A 19,471-nucleotide genomic window follows, 5' to 3' on the forward strand; every position below is an offset into this window, starting at 1 on the left:
GCCCTCAGTGACTGCAGCACCTCGGAGACAGGTCTTAAAGATCTCCGGGTTCTACAATAATCTTTGATTAGGCACTAATTGAGCGGCAGAGTGCTTGTGTATTCAGGGTCTGCAGGCACTGCATGTGGTCTATCAGCACAGAGTTTAAGGGGAAAAACATCCAAGACCTACCACATTTAGCCTGGCCAGATGTGCTGTGAATAGGGCAGAGGGGGACATCCTGTGCCGAGCTGGGGTGAAGGGAAGGACTGCACCATTCCCACACCCCCAAACACTGTCTCCTCCTTGCCCCTACATCAGTCTGGCGCTTTGTTCGTTTCTGGCTTCACCGGGATTTCTGACACTATCAGGAACCAGAGGCTGAACGCCAGCCTCATCCCAAAACACACACATGCAAAGCCAGCACGTTGATCAGAGCACCCGCAGCACTTCAGAGATGCACAGACTCCACAGAACTTTCCTGCATCCTTCACATCCACACGGACAATCTGTACAGACCAAAGCCATGTCCTCACCAGCCACAACTTTTCAGAGTGTCCTCCAAAAAGCCGATGGCAGAGGCAGCAAGGAACACAGCCCAGAGCTCCAGGTGACCCCCCAAGCTGCCTCACCACCACAGCTGTGCTCACACAGCACACGCAGCTGCATCACAGTTACATCACTCCTCCGTGCTGCTTCACATTAACAGGCTGAACAGAACTACACACCCCCACTGCCGCTGTCTGCAGGCTTCAGAGCTCCCACAGCACCACCAGGAGTACCTTTGGATAAGTGGGGTGGCAGAGGGGAAAATAAAAAGCATATTCAGAGTCATTAAAGAAGCAGGAGAGAAGGACAAGTCCTTCATGGTGCGTTTTTTGGGTTTTGTTTTGGGGTGTTTTTTTTTGTTGTTGTTCTTTTAAAGACTTTACTGTATTTCGAAGGGTTGAACGTGTTCTGGAATTTAATTTTAAAAGCAACACAGCTGAGGAAGACTGATACATCTTTCCTCCTCAAAGTTAAAGGAGAAAAACTTTCAAGAGAGAAGTGAGATTTGTCTTATGAATGTCCTGACTTACTCTACAGAGACAGAGAAGTCTGATCCTGCCAAAAGGCAGTGCATTACACAGATCCAAAGCTCCTTACAGAAGCTTCTGCTCTCTGTCCTGCCCAACTCAGACCATTTTCCCTCTGCATATTAGTTGTGTTTTGGATTCTTGCTGTCTGTTGGGCAGCTTTCCAAATGAAAAGTAAGCCTGCCCTCAGAAAAGAGGCAACAGCACGCTGAGTTCTGACATTACCATCTATGATCAGATCATCATTATGTTCATTTCTAAAATCCATTTTCCCAAAAACAACTTTTCAGGGTACACTGGCCAAGTTTCTTCCTTGAAAATCAGCTCCGTCTGTGACTGGAAATCAAAGGTGGACTCTGAACTGGCGGGTGATTAAGACTGCTCAGACACTTCCCAGGGATAATTTTCTATATAGGTTATTCCAGCAAGTGAGACAAAAATAATTTGGGATTCTTTTTACGGTATCTCACCGCTGTTGCACAGGTCACATATTAAAGCTGAAGGCAGCAGAAAATGCGAGGCTGTTTGTCAGCCTGGAGAGCTCAGAACTCTTACAAAGACGTGGGCGACAGAGAAGGAATCTGACAATCCAGTCGGCGTTTTAATGTTCCTCCAAAAGGCTTTCCTTTGGGCTGTGATGGGCTGGTGATGGGCCGGGAACAATGGGCCATCATGAACTTTTTAATGGACCATCCTAACCAGACCTCTTTTTGTTTTCCTGACTCCTCCCTTCCCAAGTTAATAAATAAAGAGCTTAAAAACAAAAGAAGCAGGCTCTTAGTTACGCTAATTTTACCTCCCTGGCTATTTAGATGGTGATAGGAAAGGCGATAAACGATTTAAGATAACAAGCTGCAGGAGATTTTGAAGAATACAAAGTGACCTGCCCCCAAAATGCACAGACGGAATAACGCTCTGCATATGCTCAGGACGAGTTACCCCAAGGTCAGCCTCACAGAGGTGGTCAAAGAGGTGCTTTAGGAGATACACAAGAAGCTTAAAAAAAAGGTCCGGAGCAGCATTTTTTTCTCTTCAAAGCTAAAAAGAAAAGCTCGCTATCTATTCTGCCAGCACAGGAACTAAAGCACCCCTACTATTCTGTGAAGGAAACTAAAAAAAGGCTAATTCGGGATTTAAAAAAAAAAAAAAAGAAAAGGAAAAGTAAATCCGAAATATCAAATGAGCAGATAATTTAACAGTTCAGCAAACAACATTTTTATACAGCACATACAGGACTCGCACACCCGATCGCCACAAAAGCCTGAAGTGCTCTCAAAAGTAACCCTGCTAACAAGGCAAACTCCACTCTTTTGGCACAGCTCAAAGGACCTGGAGGGCACATGAGCAGGGCTGCAGCTCAAGTATCACTCCTTCCTGCCCTGCAGCTGGCAATTCCACCGACTAACAAAAACCAACCAAAGCACGACTTATTAAAATTCCCAGAAGAAGAAAGAAATTACCCTGAACTCGAGCCACAACAGAAGCGTGTCCCCACTGCTTTATTAACCAGAGAGCAGAGGAGGTCACACAGTCCCGCCCGAGCACCAGCAATAAGGCAGCGCTACCTGCTCTGAGTGTTTCAGGGTGGGGAGGGCAGGACAAGGGGAGGAGGACAAAGGAGAGGCGCAGAGGGGGGAGGGAGGCCGAGATGACCCGGTGCTGGGCCGGGGGTGCCGCTCACCTGGTTCCATCCTGGGCGCTGCAGTTGACGTCGGCGCCGTACTCGAGGAGATGGCGCACGATGCTCAGCCAGCCCCTGGCACAGGCCTCGTGCAGGGCGCAGTAACCCGCGTTGTCACGATGATTCACATCGCACGCCTTGTTTTCCAAACAATACAGAACCACTTCCTGGAAACAGGAAGGAAAACAAGATGAGCATCGAGTCGTTCCTTGCTGCGTAAATGCGCAGGTTTCTCTGCTTGAAGGTAAAGAGCGGGGGGGAAAGAGGCTAAAGACAAAACCCCTATGATGTGCTGAGTTACCCTCTATGAGATGGGTAGGTCAAAAGGAAAATAAAAGGGGGAGCTGTTGACAGTCCTGTCTGTTCAGGAGACATAGCAGAGAGCACGACTTCCCCGAGCAGACTAATTTGGGCAAAGTGACACTGAGAGCTCCATGCCCTGCATGACCCTGTAACCCCCAACATCAGGAACTGTCACAGAGGGAGAACATAAAAATTTCACAGACAAAACTCACAATTGTTCCGCTTCTGAGAACTTCTACACGTAAAGCCAGTGGGAAGGCTGTTACTCTTACATCAACATTTTTTTAACTGAAAATTCGGCGAGTGCAACAGCAGCACAGCCAACGTCAGTTTGATTTTAAAAAGAAAAAGTGCATGACCCGAAACAAAACACATTTAAGACACACAAAGGATGGTCTGCTATCAGCAAACAAAAACCAGCCTGGCTCTATCGAGATCGGGGAAATCCCATTTTCACCCACCCCAGTTTTCTGCATGCAGAAGTAAAGCCAGGCGCCAGGTTCCAATAACGAGCCCGGCGCCGCAGGAAGCCATGTGAATTTAACACAATTCATCTTGCAGTCAAATACACCACGCTCCAGAGCCTGGGCCAGACTCAGCTCTGCGCTGCCGTGCAGCCTTGGAACAATGACTGCTCCATCACTCAACCGAAAATTTAGGATGGTGCGAGTCTTCCTCGACTTGTGTCGGATGCAAAAGAAGGCAAAACAAAACAAAACGCATTTCTACGAGATGTTCAAAGCATAGAACAGCCCCCACGTTCCCAGATCAGTGGAAAACCATTAATTTTGCATTTGAGTGACATCCTTGCAAAGCCAGATACGGCACGGAGGGGGCGAGTGCTTGTTTTGCCAAAACAAGAATAAAACTACGTCGGGCGCAGCGCATTTATTCTTCCCGTTTCAAAATAAACCGGAAAGCCCGCAACAATCTGTGCTCTGGGTACACCTGACTCGAGAGCTGGTATCCAGGATACAGCATGAAACTGCTCTTTTAGCAGGCCCTCACCAACCAGGCTAGAGCTTGAGAACTAATGAGCTGCCCGTCCCAGGCTCCAGAGCATCCCCTCCACCTGCCACGGGGGATGCACCCACCTACCCCAATGTACACACCCGTTTAACCCAGGAGCCCCACAGTCCCACCTTTCACCAAACAGGGGCTCTGAAGGCTCCTGCTGATCAGCCCAAAGGCCAAAAAGCAGTCCAGAACAGATGCTCTTTACCCTGCACATGTTCAAGCCCGTAAGAAAGGGCTGTGCAAAATTATACTCCGAAGGTAAGAATTTTCCTTCAAAACCAGACCACCCTGCCAGGCAAATTAGCAGATGGATTTAGGTAGCAGAAGCAGTTGCTGTATTCAGCACCACTTTTAGCATGCAGTTACCGTTTAAAATAGACTTTGCAACTCAAAATAAAAGGTGTTTCATCTATTTTTGTAAAAAGGAAAAGGCTCGTCCTAGGGTGGAATACTTACTACTGGACAAAAAAGCTAATTTTGTCGGGCAATTCTGTGTTAAGAGGCTATAAGAACAATGTCATTAACCACAAAATGTAACCATAAAGACCATAAAACTCTACATTGTTAATTAATTAAACGCCTCATTAACTTTTTTTAACATGATTTATTCAATTTACAAAAAAATTAGCCACCACTGCCAAATACAGGAACATGTGGTGCCACAAACACACTTTTGGTTTCCCAAGCATTTCTTGCTAAGGTTCCGGGAAGGCTGTGAGAGTGCCACAGGGCAATTTAATGTCTGTTCAAGTGCTCTATTTAAACCAGCATCCTGAAAATCACTCACAGTTAATCCAAAGTGTCAAACTAGAACATAACCAGACACCTCCACCTCTGCTGCTTGCAGCTTCTAAGCCAAACTGCGCACAGCAACATCAAAGTATGCACATACGCATGGTCCATCCTCACATGCAAGGCGCTGCCCTTTTCCAGGGGAAGAGGTCAGCATCCCCCAGGCCCCAAGAAGGACAATTCCCCCACAGCCAACCTCGGAACACAGCCCTGGGGTCAGGCATTATATGCTGAGCTTTAAAACTTTGCCCCAGCATCATAGCAAACCCCTGAAGTGATGTCCATTCCTGGGCAGGATTCAGGAGCCCTACGGGAGCTGCGCAGGGGCAGGATGGTGCTCTGGAGCTCCTGCTCCTGTGGCACTGACACTGGGAACTCCCCGTGCCTGGATAAACCCTGCCTTCACATGTGTTTAAACACCCCATCACACAGCACACACTCTGCTAATGTCACTGCCTTCCCAGGAAGGATTTCATAACAAACTGTTCAGGGAACTTTCCAAGTCCACTGTCATGGTTTCACCCCAGCCAGCAGCCAAGCCCCAGGCAGCCAACTCACTCACTCCCTCACCAGCAGGACCAGGGGGAGAATAAGAGAATCACACGGGTCAAAGGTGGAAAACTTGTGGGCTGAGATAAAGACAGTTTAATAGGGAAAGAAAATGCCATGTACACAAGCAAAGCAAAACAAGGAATTCATTCACTGCTTCCCATGGCTGGGCAGGTGTTCAGCCATGTCCAGGAGAGCAGGGCCCCATCCCACTTATCAGTGACTTGGGGAGAAAAACAACATCACTCCAAACATCTCCCTCCTTTCCCACTCCGAAATTTATACACTGAGCCATGATGTCACATGGTCTGGAATATCCCTTTGGTCAGTTTGGGTCACCTGCCCCGGCTGTGTCTCCTCCCAGCCTCCCATGCACACCAGTCTCCTCACCAGTGTGGCAGTAGGAAAAGCAGAAAAGGCCTTGGTTCTGTGTAAGCCCTGCTCCGCGGTAACAAAAACATCCCTATATTATCATCCCTGTGTTCACCACAAATCCAAAACACTGCCCTGTACCAGCCACTGGGAAGAAAATTAACCCTACCCCAGCCAAAACCAGCACATCCAGACATGCAGCAAAAAGAAACATGAGGCAGAAAGACAGCTAGTGTTTCCTCTCACATCAAATTCATTACACAAGCCTTCTGTAATTTTTTTCCGAAGAAGACTCTACGCTCCCTGTAATTCCCTCTTCACAAAAAGTAAATTACAGTTTTAAGACTACCATTATCCCAAGTCATTTGTTTCAAATAGGGAAAGCAGAATGGATTTGAGAGTGGCCATACATTGGGACGGGTTGGTAACATCCTGCTGAAGCACGGCCCGGAGCAGAAACCTAGGAAGGGAAAGGCAAAGCTTCCCACCAGCTCCATCAGGGATTTCCAGGGCTGAAGACCATTTGCTGCACTGTCTTTAAGCAGCCTTGCTGGCTGCAGCCCTGCAATTTATCTGACCAGACACAAGCCACACTTCTCCTTCGACATTTCACACTCGGGTCAGCTTCACGCACAAAATCATATCCCACTTGTGTCCTGCTTCCTGCGGTGCTCTGGGGCACATCTGCGCCCTGGGGCTGAGAGCAGGACGGAGGCTCACGGCCTCGCAGCATTTGGGCTCCCCGTGGGTCCGGCAGCGATACACACAGCTTGCCAGCACCTCTGCGTGCTGAAGGGTTTGGAGTGGGATCTCTGCACAGCCTCAGGGCATCCCTGCTGCAAAGGCAGGCAGGCTGCCAAGGGCAGGCACGAGCTCATCCGGTCTCGGGGCAATCCAGCATTCCTGCCAGGGCTCGGTGGTGCCCTGCGGTGCCAGCCGCTTCCAGCTCCCAGCCCTGAATCAGCACTCGGCTCCCTCTGCACGCTGTGGCCCTGATGATGCAAACTCTGCCCTCCCCGGCCACTGAGCTGGCACAGGGCCACCGGGCTGCCACCACAGCAGCCAGGGAAGCCCCCGTGTGCCCACCAGAGGCTGCTGCCCTGCTAACAGGGGTGGCAGAAAACTGACCTGTGTGCCTGCCAGAGGTCACAGACCAGCACATTGCCTCGACTCATCCAGATTTTTCTTTTTTTTTTTTTCCTTCCACACAGAGGAATTTTTTTATTTTTTGGCCATTCTCATTCTTTGTGCGGACAGAGGAAATTCAGCTTTCTACTAGCTGCAGTAGTCTCATCACTATCAAGAAAAAACCCTCAGCTATGGAGCTTCCATGGATGATCAAACTGTCACAGCTCACCATGGGTCAAACACAGCTCTGGCAGGGTGACACAGCCACCCACCACTCTGAGCCCTGAAAAACACAAACAATGTTGAATTCTGGCAGCAGTCTGGGTGCATGAATCGGGCTCTTTCCCTGCCCTGCATTCCACCAGCAACAGAACCAACTGCTGCATGGTCCACACCACCTGAACAATCAAATCAAATGAGCTGAACCTTTAAGCCTATTAAAAACGTGTTCACTTGAACTTTTGGGTGAATTCAAGCCAAAAAATGGAAATCCCCAACCAGCTGATAATGGCAAGGCATGGTGGCACACAATGTTACCCACACCCTGGCGAGCCTGGGTATCCCCAGCTTTCTGCAACCAGCCAGTTTGATAGCAGACAGCTCCTGCAATCAAAGCAAATGGAGAGCCCTGGGCCCCTGCTTGAGCAAGACATCAGCCCATCACTAAGTTTGGGGGCTGCTCCCACTGAGCTGTGCTCAGCAGAGGGCACAGAAAGCCAAGTGTCCAAGCATACCCACCCTGCCAGACCCCATGCAGGAAGAAAATACACACCAATAGTTTGGAGCACACGCTACAACACATTCTGATTTTGGACCCACAGAAAATCAAACCATTTAAATTGTGAGAATACCACAGCGCTGTTGTAACAAGCACCTCTCCCAGCTAGAGTTGAAGTGCCCTGGGTTAGAAGAAGCCTTTGTCTAAGGTAAACAAAACCTTTCCAATAAACCCTGCCTTCCAGAGCTGGACAAGGCCTTTGCTCCACACAAAGCTCTCTCCAGCTACACAAAGGGCATTTCAAGGTTTCAGCAAATCCCCAAGGCTGGGCAGGCCCCACCTGCACCTGGGCTGATGCCACCTTCCCACGTGGGGCTCAGTCCCAGCTCCAAGGTGCAAGCAGCCCGCTCAGCAGCACAGCAAACCCTGCAGCCACGCCGAGGGCAGCAGCCACTCTCTGCAATGAAACACCTCTGCACCAGATCTGAAATCGAGCAACGGCGCTCATACCTACATGCCCATATTTCCCCAATAAAAGCCTGCTTCAAAACGGCAGAGCTAAGGGATTCATCGGTTTCTGATTTTTGTAGCAACAGGGGGCCCCTTTCATTAGACAACATTGTTCCAGCTACACCAAGCAGCTCCAGACGTCGAGTATAAAGCATGCAGAGTGCTCCTACGATGCGTCTGATCATGCAAGAGGACACTCCAAGCGCTACATCCTGTGTCACATACCAGATACTCCTTGGAGAGAAGAACAAAAATAAAACCCTTCTAAACTACACGCTCTTCACAAACAACAAAAGCAGAAAACACACAGCTCATTAAAGATCACCATAAAGATTACTTGGGAGGAAGAAAAAAAAAAAAAAAGGAAAGACATTCGTTCTGTTTGCAGTTGGTTTATATTTAAAGGGAAGTGAGGGTTACCAATAAAACTTTACCCTTTGCTCATTCCGGCGGGATGCTGCTCACCCTGCACCCCTGCCAGCTGACCCAGCAGTGGTGGGGAGTCATTCCCACAGCAACCTGCCTCCAAACCCCACACACCAGGGAAGGGAAAGCAGCAGGGGAACAGGGGGGCTACAAGTTTCAACGACCCAACCCAAAGCTGCCAATTCACTGAATTTCCATCTATAAAACTGGGAAGAGTGTGGAGGCAGATGAGCCTGCCAAGCCTCTGCCCTGGAGGGATGTCCCTTGAATGGAATGTGATAAGCTCATCTCAGCCCTCCTCGGGAGAGATAACCCTTAGAGGAGAATGTTCTCCCTGGTCACGGCAAGTTCCCATAATGCTCCGATATACCCATGTAGATTCTTTGTTTGGTACCACCCTTGCTTTCCCCCATAAATAGCCCAGCTTTTATCCTGTTCGGCAGGGAGCTGTTGTCCCTGGCCCCCTTTGCAAAGTGCTGGACAATAAAGGCTACCCTGTGGAACTGCCACACGACTCTCCTGTCTCTGTCTCTGTGTCGGCCTGGGAGAACCTCGCAAGGCAGAGCTGAAACCACTGCTAAGAGCTGATCACTTGCAGCCACAGGCTGAGCCTTGCTGAGGCTGCCCTGTGGCTGAAGGACTGCCCGAGATCCCTGGAAGGCTGTCTCTAGCCAGACCTCTCTCGCTGGGAAGATTGCGCCAATCCAGATTGGACCACAGACCCCTCAGCCGTTCTCAGAAGAAGATTTCAACTTTTGAAATTATTAAAAAAACCCAAAACCATCATCCCGAGGGAGCCTTACCTCATAGCCCAGGCGTGCCGCCCGCTGCAGCAGCGTCTCCCCCGCGTTCTTGTTGACGATGAGGCGCCGCGCCTCGGGCGGCATGGGCCGGCTCGGGGCCGTGTCCATGGGCCGGCTCGGGGTGGTGTCCATGGGCCGGCTCGGGGCCGTGTCCGGGGCCGGGCTGGCCAGGGGCAGGGGCTGCGGGACCGGCAGCAGCAAGGGTTGTGTCTGCTGCAGGCGCTCGTACGGCTTCTGCTGCTCGTACGGCTTGGCTGGCGAGGAGTCGCAGTCTGAAGTTGGCTCCGGCCGCTTCCTGACTTTCCTCGTTACCGTTACCTGTCAAAACCATTACGGTGAGGGGTTTTTAATCTTTGTCTGCACGGTACAGTGATGGGACTGTGTTTTGTCAGCAAGGAATTACGCTCTTCTACTCGTATTTAATTTTTAAAGGAAGGCCCGCTACAGCTTTTAAACGCAAGATGCTTCACCCCTGCAACAGTGCCTTCAACTAAGGTTAAGAAAAGCAAAGACAAAATGTGCAAAGCATCCACGGACAAATCTGAACGCAATCCCCACTACCATGCATGCACGACAGTGCGTTAGTCTTAAGCAAGCAGGCTCTGCCTTCTCAGAGGCCGGTGGACAATTAAAACTAAATAAAGATACCTTATCTTCTGCATTTTCGATATCTGTGGTGTCATCCCCTGTCAGAGATGACCTCCTTCTCCTCTCCTGCAGTGCCAAGTGTTTTGTTTTACACTGACGTTTCCCTGATGGCTTCTCACACTCGCTGTATTTCGGCAGCAGAGATGCATGTTGGAAATCCTCCTCTTCGTCTGTGTACAGCCCATCTGTCTTCCGGCTTTCTTTAATTTTCTGCTGTTTGGCAGCCAACCTCGAGGCTGGAGTACAGCCTTGCTGAGCCTGCCTTTTGCTGTTTGCATTGGTGGATGAAAGGCTCTTCATGTGCGGAGACACCGGGAATACGGGCAAGCCTAAATGGGAAGGAAAGGCATTACACATCGCATGGTGCGTTAAACGGAAAATGCATTGCTAGCACTTAACACAAGCTCCTCCACTGCTTAAGAGATCTACAATTACATTTTCAAATCATTAATATTTAAAGTGTTCCACATCCAAACTGTAAATAGCATCTCTCCCGTTGACGCTGCGCTCACGGTTCCCGGGCTCTAATAAAAACCCCGGAATGAAATGCCCCGCGCAGGTGCCGGGCAGCGCCAGGGCCGTGGGGATGCGTGCCAGGCCGGCTTGGCAGTGCCACAGCCCGGCCACCACGGGCAGAGCAGAACAGCTGCAGGGAAAAACTCGCCTCCTAACCTAGGACTGCCTGATCTGAAGGGGAACCAACTCCTCCAGCAGCCTGGGCCCCAGCCCGGCTTGTCTCAGTGGGGTGGAAGTGCAGACACAGGGATGGCGAGGGGAGAGGGCACAGGGAGAAAGGTGGGAGCATGGATCAGATTTTAATGGGACAGCACAGGTGGGAATGTTGAGGTCAGCCCCAACACGGCTGTAAGACAGGGAACACCCTCTCAGCAGCATTTTGACTCCAAAAACAAGCCAAGAGAAGAAAGACTACTCAAGGAGCCGACCCTACAGAAGGTCTGTGCAAGCTCTCTATCAGAAAGCAGAGGGATTTTGCAGGAAAAGCAATCAGTTATTTTTTTCCCCTAAGAACTCCATTCAGAAGTGAGTCTTTCTGGGACATTGGGACAGTAAGGCCAGCGCTCTGCTGCTTGTGGCAGGATACTGGCAGGGCTGGGTTTTCTCTGGGGGTTAGTTCCAACAAGCTGGATCCCACAATCTGGGCCACATGCAAAAAGCATGGTTAGTTTGGGGATTTTTTTTCAGAGTGCAAGCAGGCTTACAACAAAACAAGGACAGGAAAGTTGACTTTTTATAGTCTGCATTTCCCTTGGGAGGAGAATTGAGGTGACCTCAGAACCAACTCCTCTGCAGAAAAATTAAAGGTTGCTGGAAAGGAAGGGACACTTCAGCCAAACAATACCACACAACCAAGGGAAGGTGTGGAAAAAACTTTGAGAACTTGAAAGAGGCTCCCTTGCTCTGGGAAGTCTCTGAAGTGATGCTACTTTCAGAGCAGAAGAGATGGCAGGAGCAAATAAGCGGGTGCCTAGAGGAGAGACACCCTTACTTAAAGAGATTCGGTCCGGAACCAGTTGCTAAAAAAGAAAATAAAATCTAGAATCCTCTTGGTGGGCAGTTTCACACTTTAAGTCTTCCTTTAAATAGATCTGTGAAAGCAACTCACAGAAGGCTTTCTAGATTAAGGATGAAAACAGAAATCCCTCAGTTCTTTTGAGCCACTTTCTAGAAAAAGACACATACCACGGCTTGCCAAGCAGATGTCAGGGAATTTATGGGACACATGATGTGCAGATTGTTCAGCAAAAATCATTTGAGTTTTTCAGGCTTTGCAATACTGCAGGAAGGCACCTAGTCATAGGCTGAACCTATGGATGCAAGAGTGTCTTTCCAACTCTGTAGACAGCACGAGGTAAAGAGTGTTTAATTCTCATGTTCCCAACTAACCAAATTGAGTAGCATGTGAAAACCCCAATTCCAATACAGAAGTACCATCATTACCTACTTAATCACTTACTAAAGAAAAAAAAAAGATGGAAAAGATGGAAAGCAACAGCGAGGCGCTCTGGTGAGTGCAAATGGAACAAACAGCTGCATGCAGAAAAACAACAATAGAATGAAAAACTCACAGGTCCAGAGAAGGACAGAAATACTGAAAGGATGGAGAAAAAAAAACACAGGAAGCTTATCTCAAAGAACTGCAGGTTTTCCCATGCAGAGATGCCGAGGCATTGAAAGCAGAAGTTTAATCACCACCAAAAAAAAGTGCACTCCTGCCTGCAAACTCCACGTCAACTCTGTGCTTCACTCTGACCCTCCACGGTGGTGACAGCAGGCACCAGGCTAAATGTGAGCTCAGAGATGGACAGTAGCTATGCTATGCACACAGGAGCTTCAGGATCAATAACACTGCAAGACACCAGCACTACACAGAAAAAGCCAAGCATCGGCCTGGGAAATGCAAGACAACAGGGGCAGAAAAGCAGCAAGTGTTGAATCCTGAAATCCCACCCCATCTTTCTGACCACGTGAAGAGAGAAGAAAAACAAGAGTGAGCAGGAATACACCTAAATATCCATGGAAAAAAAAAAAAAAGAAAACCCAAACCAAAAACCCCAAAAAACTCAGGCCTCTGACTGATGTGGGTTGTGGCGAGTCTGACTCAGAGCAGGATTTGTCTCCCTTCCCGCAGGAGCGGGCTGCCGAGAGGTCCGCGCGGAAAAGCAGCTGCTGCCGCGTCACCTGAATGCTCGCTTGTTCAGCTCCCACCCCAGCAGCTGCCTCCTCCTGCCTGCCAAGCCCGTGGCCCCCGTGCTGCCTGCAGCCCGAGGCAGCTCCCAGGGGCTGGCACATGCTTCCCGGTGGGCGAGATCCTCCTGGCTCCTCTCCTCGGGGCTTTTGTTTCCGCGCTGTTCCGGCTTTCTCCTCGCCGCGGGTGAGCGGCTGCGGCTCCCCCGGGAGCATAGGGAGAGTTGGCACGGCACTGCCAGCAGCACAGGGTTATTGCTCAGCTGGGACCACAGCAGAGGCCGTGGCTTCTGCCTTGGTCACAGGGCTGGGCAAGCAGTGTGATGCCCTGAGGCAGCAGTATCCCCGTGTTCATGGACCCGATGCACCCTGGAGACCCAGGACGGCAACCTCACTTTGCAACAGGATCACAGAATCATGAAATGGTTTAGGGTTGGAAGGGAGATCATCCCTTAAAGATCATCCAGTTCTAACCCCTCTGCCATGGGCAGGGGCACGTTCCACTAGACCAGATTGCCATGCCCTTGTCAAAAGTCACTCTCCAGCAGCCTCTGTTAGGCTCTGGAAGGTGCTATAAGTTTTCCCCAGAGCCTTCTCTTCTCCAGGCTGAGCAATCCCAACTCCCTTTCAGCCTGCCTTCACAGCAGAGGTGATCCAGCCCCCTGATTTTCTTAGTGGCCTCCTCTGGACTCACTCCAGCAGGTCCACATTCTTCCCATGTTGGGGGCCAAACAACTGGACACAGCACTGCAGGTGGGGGTCTCACAGGAGCAGAGACAGAATCACCTCCCTCGACCTGCTGCCCACACTGCTTCGGATAAACACAATCAGGGTAAAAAGCCCAGAAGTCAGAAACCTCCACATTCCCAGAGATTTGCAGGCAGGAGTGACAGATCATCCTACTAATGTTAGACTGAGGCTTCAGAGGCACAGAGGCAACCCTCATGTCCTGTTACAGCCTGCTTCTTGGGATACAACCAGCTGCCCAGCAGTGGAGACTGCCACAACTGCAGGCAGCGCTTGAGCAGACAACAGCTGCTGCCTGCCCCAAACGAAAAAAAAAGAAGCCGCAAGTGACAGTATATATTCTCATACTGACAGTCTCTGCTTGCTTAAGAAAAGTTTAGGGACTAGTCCTGAGCAAGACAGACAAGCTGGAAGTCTCCATCCCCATGAGACTGTCATGCAGAGGATGCTCTGTCACAGAATGGGAAAAGATGTCCTCATCCCAGTCAACTAAGAACAAGGAGATTCCAAAGTTTACACTTCAACAGGGCTGGAAAAGCACCAGCAAAATTATCTGAACGATATCTAGTGTCTTTGTACAATGAACAGTGAGGTGCAATTTAGTCACGTTTATGGTTTTATAGCAGCTTCCAAACCCAAGAGTTTTTTCACAGCCATAGGGCAACCAAACCTGAATGCCTTTGGGAATGGTGCATAAAATGGGAGTCACCTCTTTTCCTCTCCCAAGGCCACGAGCCTGTCGCTGCCACAGGAGGCATTGCAGGGGAAAGCGAGAGCATGCTTACACAATACAGCTTCTTGTTAGTGACCCTCGTTTAATCTCTACAAGGTCTCTCTGAAAGCACAAAGGTATGGGGCAGGGGGGTTTGAGCCGATACCGTGCTCGCCAAGGCAGCACATAAAGCAAGGAAGTAAGAGTCAAAGCTCCTTCAAACCAAGTTTTGATCTCCTGCTCTACAAATCCTTCCGGAGAACCTCCCCCATCAATAAGCAGCAAAGTTTGGGGGTTTCTGCCCTCAGATAATCCTGCCAAGGAGAAGGACAGATGAGGAGCTTTAGGACCAAGGGGAAGCTGATACTTTTGCCTATGACTGTTTCAGAGACGCTACCAAGGAAAATCCTCACTGGCACAGGATGCTCTGGACTTGGTCCTTTCCACAGCATGGGACAAGAGGATCCACTCTCCTCTTGCTTCTCTCTTTTAAGGGGATCTCACCTAAACTGCAAGTTAGGCCAGCTGGAATGTGAATGTCTTCCAGCCAATGAAGGTCCCAGGTTTGTGAAGGAGGAAGGAGCCCAAATGCCACACATGGAGCTCCCACTCCCAGAAACAGTCGTTCCTCAAAAACAAGCAGAAGGCATGGAGAGGTAAGAGCAGGAAAAGAGAAAGAAAAGAGGATTGGCCCTGTGGACTGTGTGATTCCATTCCCCATCAGTTCTCCAGCCAAGCTACAGCAGCAAAATGTTGAAGGGAAGGAGAAAAGCATCAGAACAGAAAAATGAGCCCAGGGGCTGAGGACAGTGGGGACAGGACAGGGACCTGTCCATCCCAATGAAAATTTGGCCGATAGTATCCACAGGCTCTCCCCCAGGACATGGAATCGACAGAAATGGGATGGAGGATGGGGAAAGGAGGAAGTGGAGTGAGGGGGAAGGGAGAAGCCAAAAACAAGTCAAGGAAAGCTGAAACACTTTGAGGAAGCAATCCCTTAGGAGAGAGCTGCTGGAAGACCTCTGCCAAGGGGCCGGGAAGTGGGGTGAAAGGGGTTTACAGGATGTGCTCAGGACAAATCAGCAAAACATCCTTGTCAGGAGGAGGATGAGCTTTACTCTTGAGCATACTGCCTGGGAACGGCAGGGGAAGCCAGCAGTGCTGAGGGTGCTGGAGGTGTTGAGTTCCCAAGATTAAGAGCTGCTATAGCTGTGCTGATGCTGTTTCAGAAGCTCACAGCCTCTCAAATCCTAGGTGTGGTTAAACACCCTTACACCAACTAGCAGCCCATTTGCTCCCTCTCTTAACCAAAAGCATGCCTGCATTTTATGCCCTCCCCAGCTCTCCTCTAGAGTCATAAACTTCATCTTCACATCATCTACGAAAATATTTAAAGCCAAAACACACACGCACACACACACAAACACATAGTTACACACACATACACAAACACATTTTCTTGTCTGACAAATATCAGCTACAGTGCAATTCTTAAAGATGAGGTGTCAGTCCTTATAAAAATGGAAATCTACAGAAATATATATTATTTAAAATAAAAAAAAAAAAGAAAGAAGAAAAAACTCTCGACAATTCCTTAACATCGGTGGCAGCATGCGTCACTGTAAATGCTAAAGCCAGCTGGTTTCCCTAGTAGTCTCTGCATACCTTGTTCATTGTCACTTGTTTTGAGGGACTCTTCAGACCAACTTCTATTGCTTTTGGCCTCTGACCTTTTCTTGGTGTGCCTTTCTTCTGTGAAGTCTTTGACCTTTGCAGTGGCCTCTGGCTGAACAGCCTCAGCTAAATCTTTCCTGCTTTGCCGGCCCAACTTGCCGGACGGGGATCTCTCTGGTGACACCTGCTGCTCCCATAGTTCCCTAAGATGCTGCAGGTGACGCTGCTTTTTGGGATGGAGCCCTGTTAATTCAATGCACACCTTCAGGTTGGTCACCTCATTACAATTGGGCTCTTCTAAGTGGTTAGAGGAATTGTTTGTCATTTCCCTCTCAGGCCAGTCATCTAATGGAAAAATAACTAAAAATTAATCAAAAAGCCCCCTCAACTTAAAACAAAAGCTACATTTCACTTTCGGGGCATATAGTCTCAGCTTTAGCACCACACTATGCATTTTAAAGCTTCGCTCATTAAGGGTTACATGCACTACAGTAACTTGCACTGCTGTGGCTACAGTGTCCAATGACTAGTGCTTTATCCTTACATACCAAGTTTTTTTTCTATATACATATATATATATACATATATATACATACATATATATACATATATATAATTTCAAAGTGAAATGACAGTGCTCACATTAGCAACTAGCAAGTTCAAAAATGGAAACACATTAAGCCAAAGGGACGTTCCTTTCACAAGACATTCCTTGAGAGAGACCAAAGCAAAATGCTGTCTTACCTTTGGAGTTCTTCTTCTTTTTTGCTTTTGAAATAACTTCGTCCTGCAGTTCATCCACAAAGCTTTCATTTTGGCTGCCATCATTTTGCACTCTCTCACCAGAGTGTTTACGTTTCCTGTCCAGACGTGGACATGAATGTTGGCCAAAATCTTCTGTTGGCTGGTCTTCTGCCTTTTCATATACAGAATGTCTCTCTAAATAACATTTCTCATTTGAGAGATCTTTTTCCTCTGGAGTTTCAAGAAAGTGACCTCGGTTGTTTTCTGTACTAGTAAAGTTACCTAAAAATAAGAAACAAACAAACACCACAAGACCTAATAAATACGACACAATTCATTGTGAGAAGGCTTTGCTCTCTGATCTCTTCAATGTCATCTCCATCATGACTTAGGGCTCATGAGGCATGCAAATAAACACAAAATTGTACTTGGGAACAAGTCTCCTCTGCCCAGCCTAAGGCAGCAGTTCTCTCAACAGTTAAGCACAAAACCCCCAAATGCACACTACTTTGTGTTGTTTTTACATTAATTTAAGAAGCACAATATTCACTACACTTGTATCCATAGAAACATCACAATATGCTTTTTTAAATAAAGCAACATCTTTAGATACTGAAAGCACAAACCCTTTTCAGAAAGCAACCTCACCCCCCCCTAAACTCGGGCAAGTAACAATCCAGTTCAAAAATACCTTCTGATGACAACCAAGTATTAGTCCTCCTTTAATTCCTCATCTTTCACTAACTTCTCCCATCAAATTGCAGAGTCTGCCTTAAAAGCATTCATCCCTTTTTCTGGAGATATAAATGGGATACAGAACACGCACACACGGACACAGAAATACCACTAAGAATAGCTGTGATATTTTGCAAAAAAGCACTACTTGAATCCAAGGTTATAAAAAGGCTTCCTCACTTCAAGTAACCAGACAGGCACTGTACCTCACATGATCTCTGTCACCTCCTTTTAAAACAGACCTCACTTTTTTTCAAGGAGTATTTCCAGCAATAGCAAGAGGGTGAGCTCTGAAAAGCTTACTAGAAACTAGTCTGACAAATTAGCCACAAAAACACCCATGCTGCCTCGCCTGCACTAACTTCAGCTTCCCTCCAATACTGTTTGCCCAAATTCTGAGACAGCCTATGCAATTTTAAATGGATGCTTGATTTAAAATTACACTTAATCACCATCTTGAATAACGTTATTTTCTTGGGTTTAACCAAACTAGCAAAGGCAAGGTTAGGCAGAGACGCAGTACAGACTTCAACACAGATAATCAGCTCCTATTTACGATTCCCACATACAAGTTGGGCTTCCCAAGTGTTTTAGCCCTCCTGGCCAACAATTACTCCACACCTCTACCTCTGTCTGCAAAATGTATGTTCCATCCTACTTCCCCATGGCCCACCAGTGTCCCTTTTCCTCTTCCTCCTTCTTGTCCTTCCTCTTTCTCCCACTTCCCCCCTTCCTGCAAACGTATTTGCTGTTTTCCCACCTGGACTCCCGACAGCTCTGTTGCCCTTCCCTCCTGGAAGGGAGAGGAATCCTCTCTCCCTTTTACTCAGTCTTTTGACTTGTGCAGCCCGGCCTTCAACTTCTGCTCTTCCCCCTTATCCGGGCTGACATTGCTTCCCTGCAGCCCCTTCTCCGCCCCTGTGCCCTCCAAGACTCACCACTGGCAGCGTCTGGAGGCAGCCCAACTCTGTCCCACCTTATCCCGACAACACCTTCCTACAGCTCTGCAAACCCCTCCTGGTTTCACGACCATCCTCGAAATACCTGTTGTCAGTAATGGAAGGCTGGGGGGGTGGTGAGGGGAAACCTCCCCGGTGAGTTTTCTCTTCACCACAACCTGGAAATGGCTCCTAGTAGCACCAAGGGCTCTGGAAATGTCTGTGGGCACCAGAAGACACCCCGGCATAATTTGTACGCTGCTTGGGAAGCTGCCTGCAGGGCTGCTAGTAAAACAGCACAAGATATCGGCCAAGAAAAATCAAAACAAAAGCTGATTTTCTGCAGGCGAGCGGGACGCTCGGGCTGTTCCGCTGCTTGGCGATGCTCCTCTCCACAAGGCCGTCTGGCCAACACATGCTCCTTCCAAGACTTTAAAATGCACTTTGTCACACTTCTTCCAGCCAACAACGCTGAGATGTTCCAGAGAACAGGTATCTCAGCTTACTGTGACCATGCCTCTAAATCACAGAGTCCCCCAAGATCAGAATGAATCTGGCAGCACCCTGTGCTCGCACATCTGGCATGAGGACACCGCCCCACAGCTGTACCCTATAACAACACCAAAAGCACCAGCAGTCCTGTTTCACCCAGCGTAAAAGCAGCTGGCCCAGCCACGTTTTAAGTATCACAATAGAAATGAATGCGTCTATCAGATTTCATTTTACATTTTTAATGCAATCTGCTATTTTCCTCCTTTCATAAGGAAACATTATACTTCTGTGGTCAGTTTCCCTGAAGAGATCAGGTAAGGGCACTCTCAGCCACACTCCTGCTGCCTTAGAGCCTTCTCATCTCCAGCAGCACCGACAGCTACTCGCCATGGTTCATGCTGAGAGTCAGTCACTACACTGGGATAGCTTTCCTGCTCCTAACACTGTCTGGCCTGAGAAAAGGCAGGCACATCCTGACCAATTCCCAGAGAAGCTCTTGCAGGGTCAAAGGAAGTAGCAGGCTGTAGGGAGGGGGGGGGGGGGGTGATGGTCTTAATCTTTACGGCTTGCAGGAAACAGCAAGCTAATTCCAGCCTGCCACCACCGAAAGCAACCTGCTGCAGATTAATTCCTTCTCTATCTGCAAGAGGACTTGGCACGGGGGATGCCGAGCGCCGCTCGCTCAGACTGCGCTGAAAAATAAAGAGCGGAGAGACCTCGC

At 48.8% G+C, this 19,471-nt stretch overlaps 1 protein-coding gene across 8 annotated transcripts in view; it reads right to left on the reverse strand.

Annotated features, from left to right (window-relative positions):
* Positions 1–19,471, reverse strand: part of BCOR (BCL6 corepressor) — a 58,720-nt gene that overhangs the window by 7,592 nt on the left and 31,657 nt on the right. For 5 of the 8 annotated variants that reach the window (XM_066177026.1, XM_066177025.1, XM_066177027.1 and 2 more), the window contains 5 exons: positions 16,586–16,867; positions 15,833–16,186; positions 10,003–10,331; positions 9,355–9,672; positions 2,737–2,903 (listed from right to left, as the gene is read on the reverse strand). In XM_066177026.1, the coding sequence (XP_066033123.1) occupies positions 2,737–2,903; positions 9,355–9,672; positions 10,003–10,331; positions 15,833–16,186; positions 16,586–16,867 (1,450 nt within the window). The remainder of the gene's footprint in view (positions 1–2,736; positions 2,904–9,354; positions 9,673–10,002; positions 10,332–15,832; positions 16,187–16,585; positions 16,868–19,471) is intronic. The other 3 variants (XM_066177030.1, XM_066177029.1, XM_066177032.1) reach the window with 2 other exon arrangements.

The sequence above is a fragment of the Chamaea fasciata genome, unplaced genomic scaffold, assembly GCF_029207755.1.
Source record: "Chamaea fasciata isolate MVZ Bird 193981 ecotype frontalis unplaced genomic scaffold, bChaFas1.0.hap1 SCAF_2, whole genome shotgun sequence".
NCBI lineage: Eukaryota > Metazoa > Chordata > Aves > Passeriformes > Sylviidae > Chamaea > Chamaea fasciata.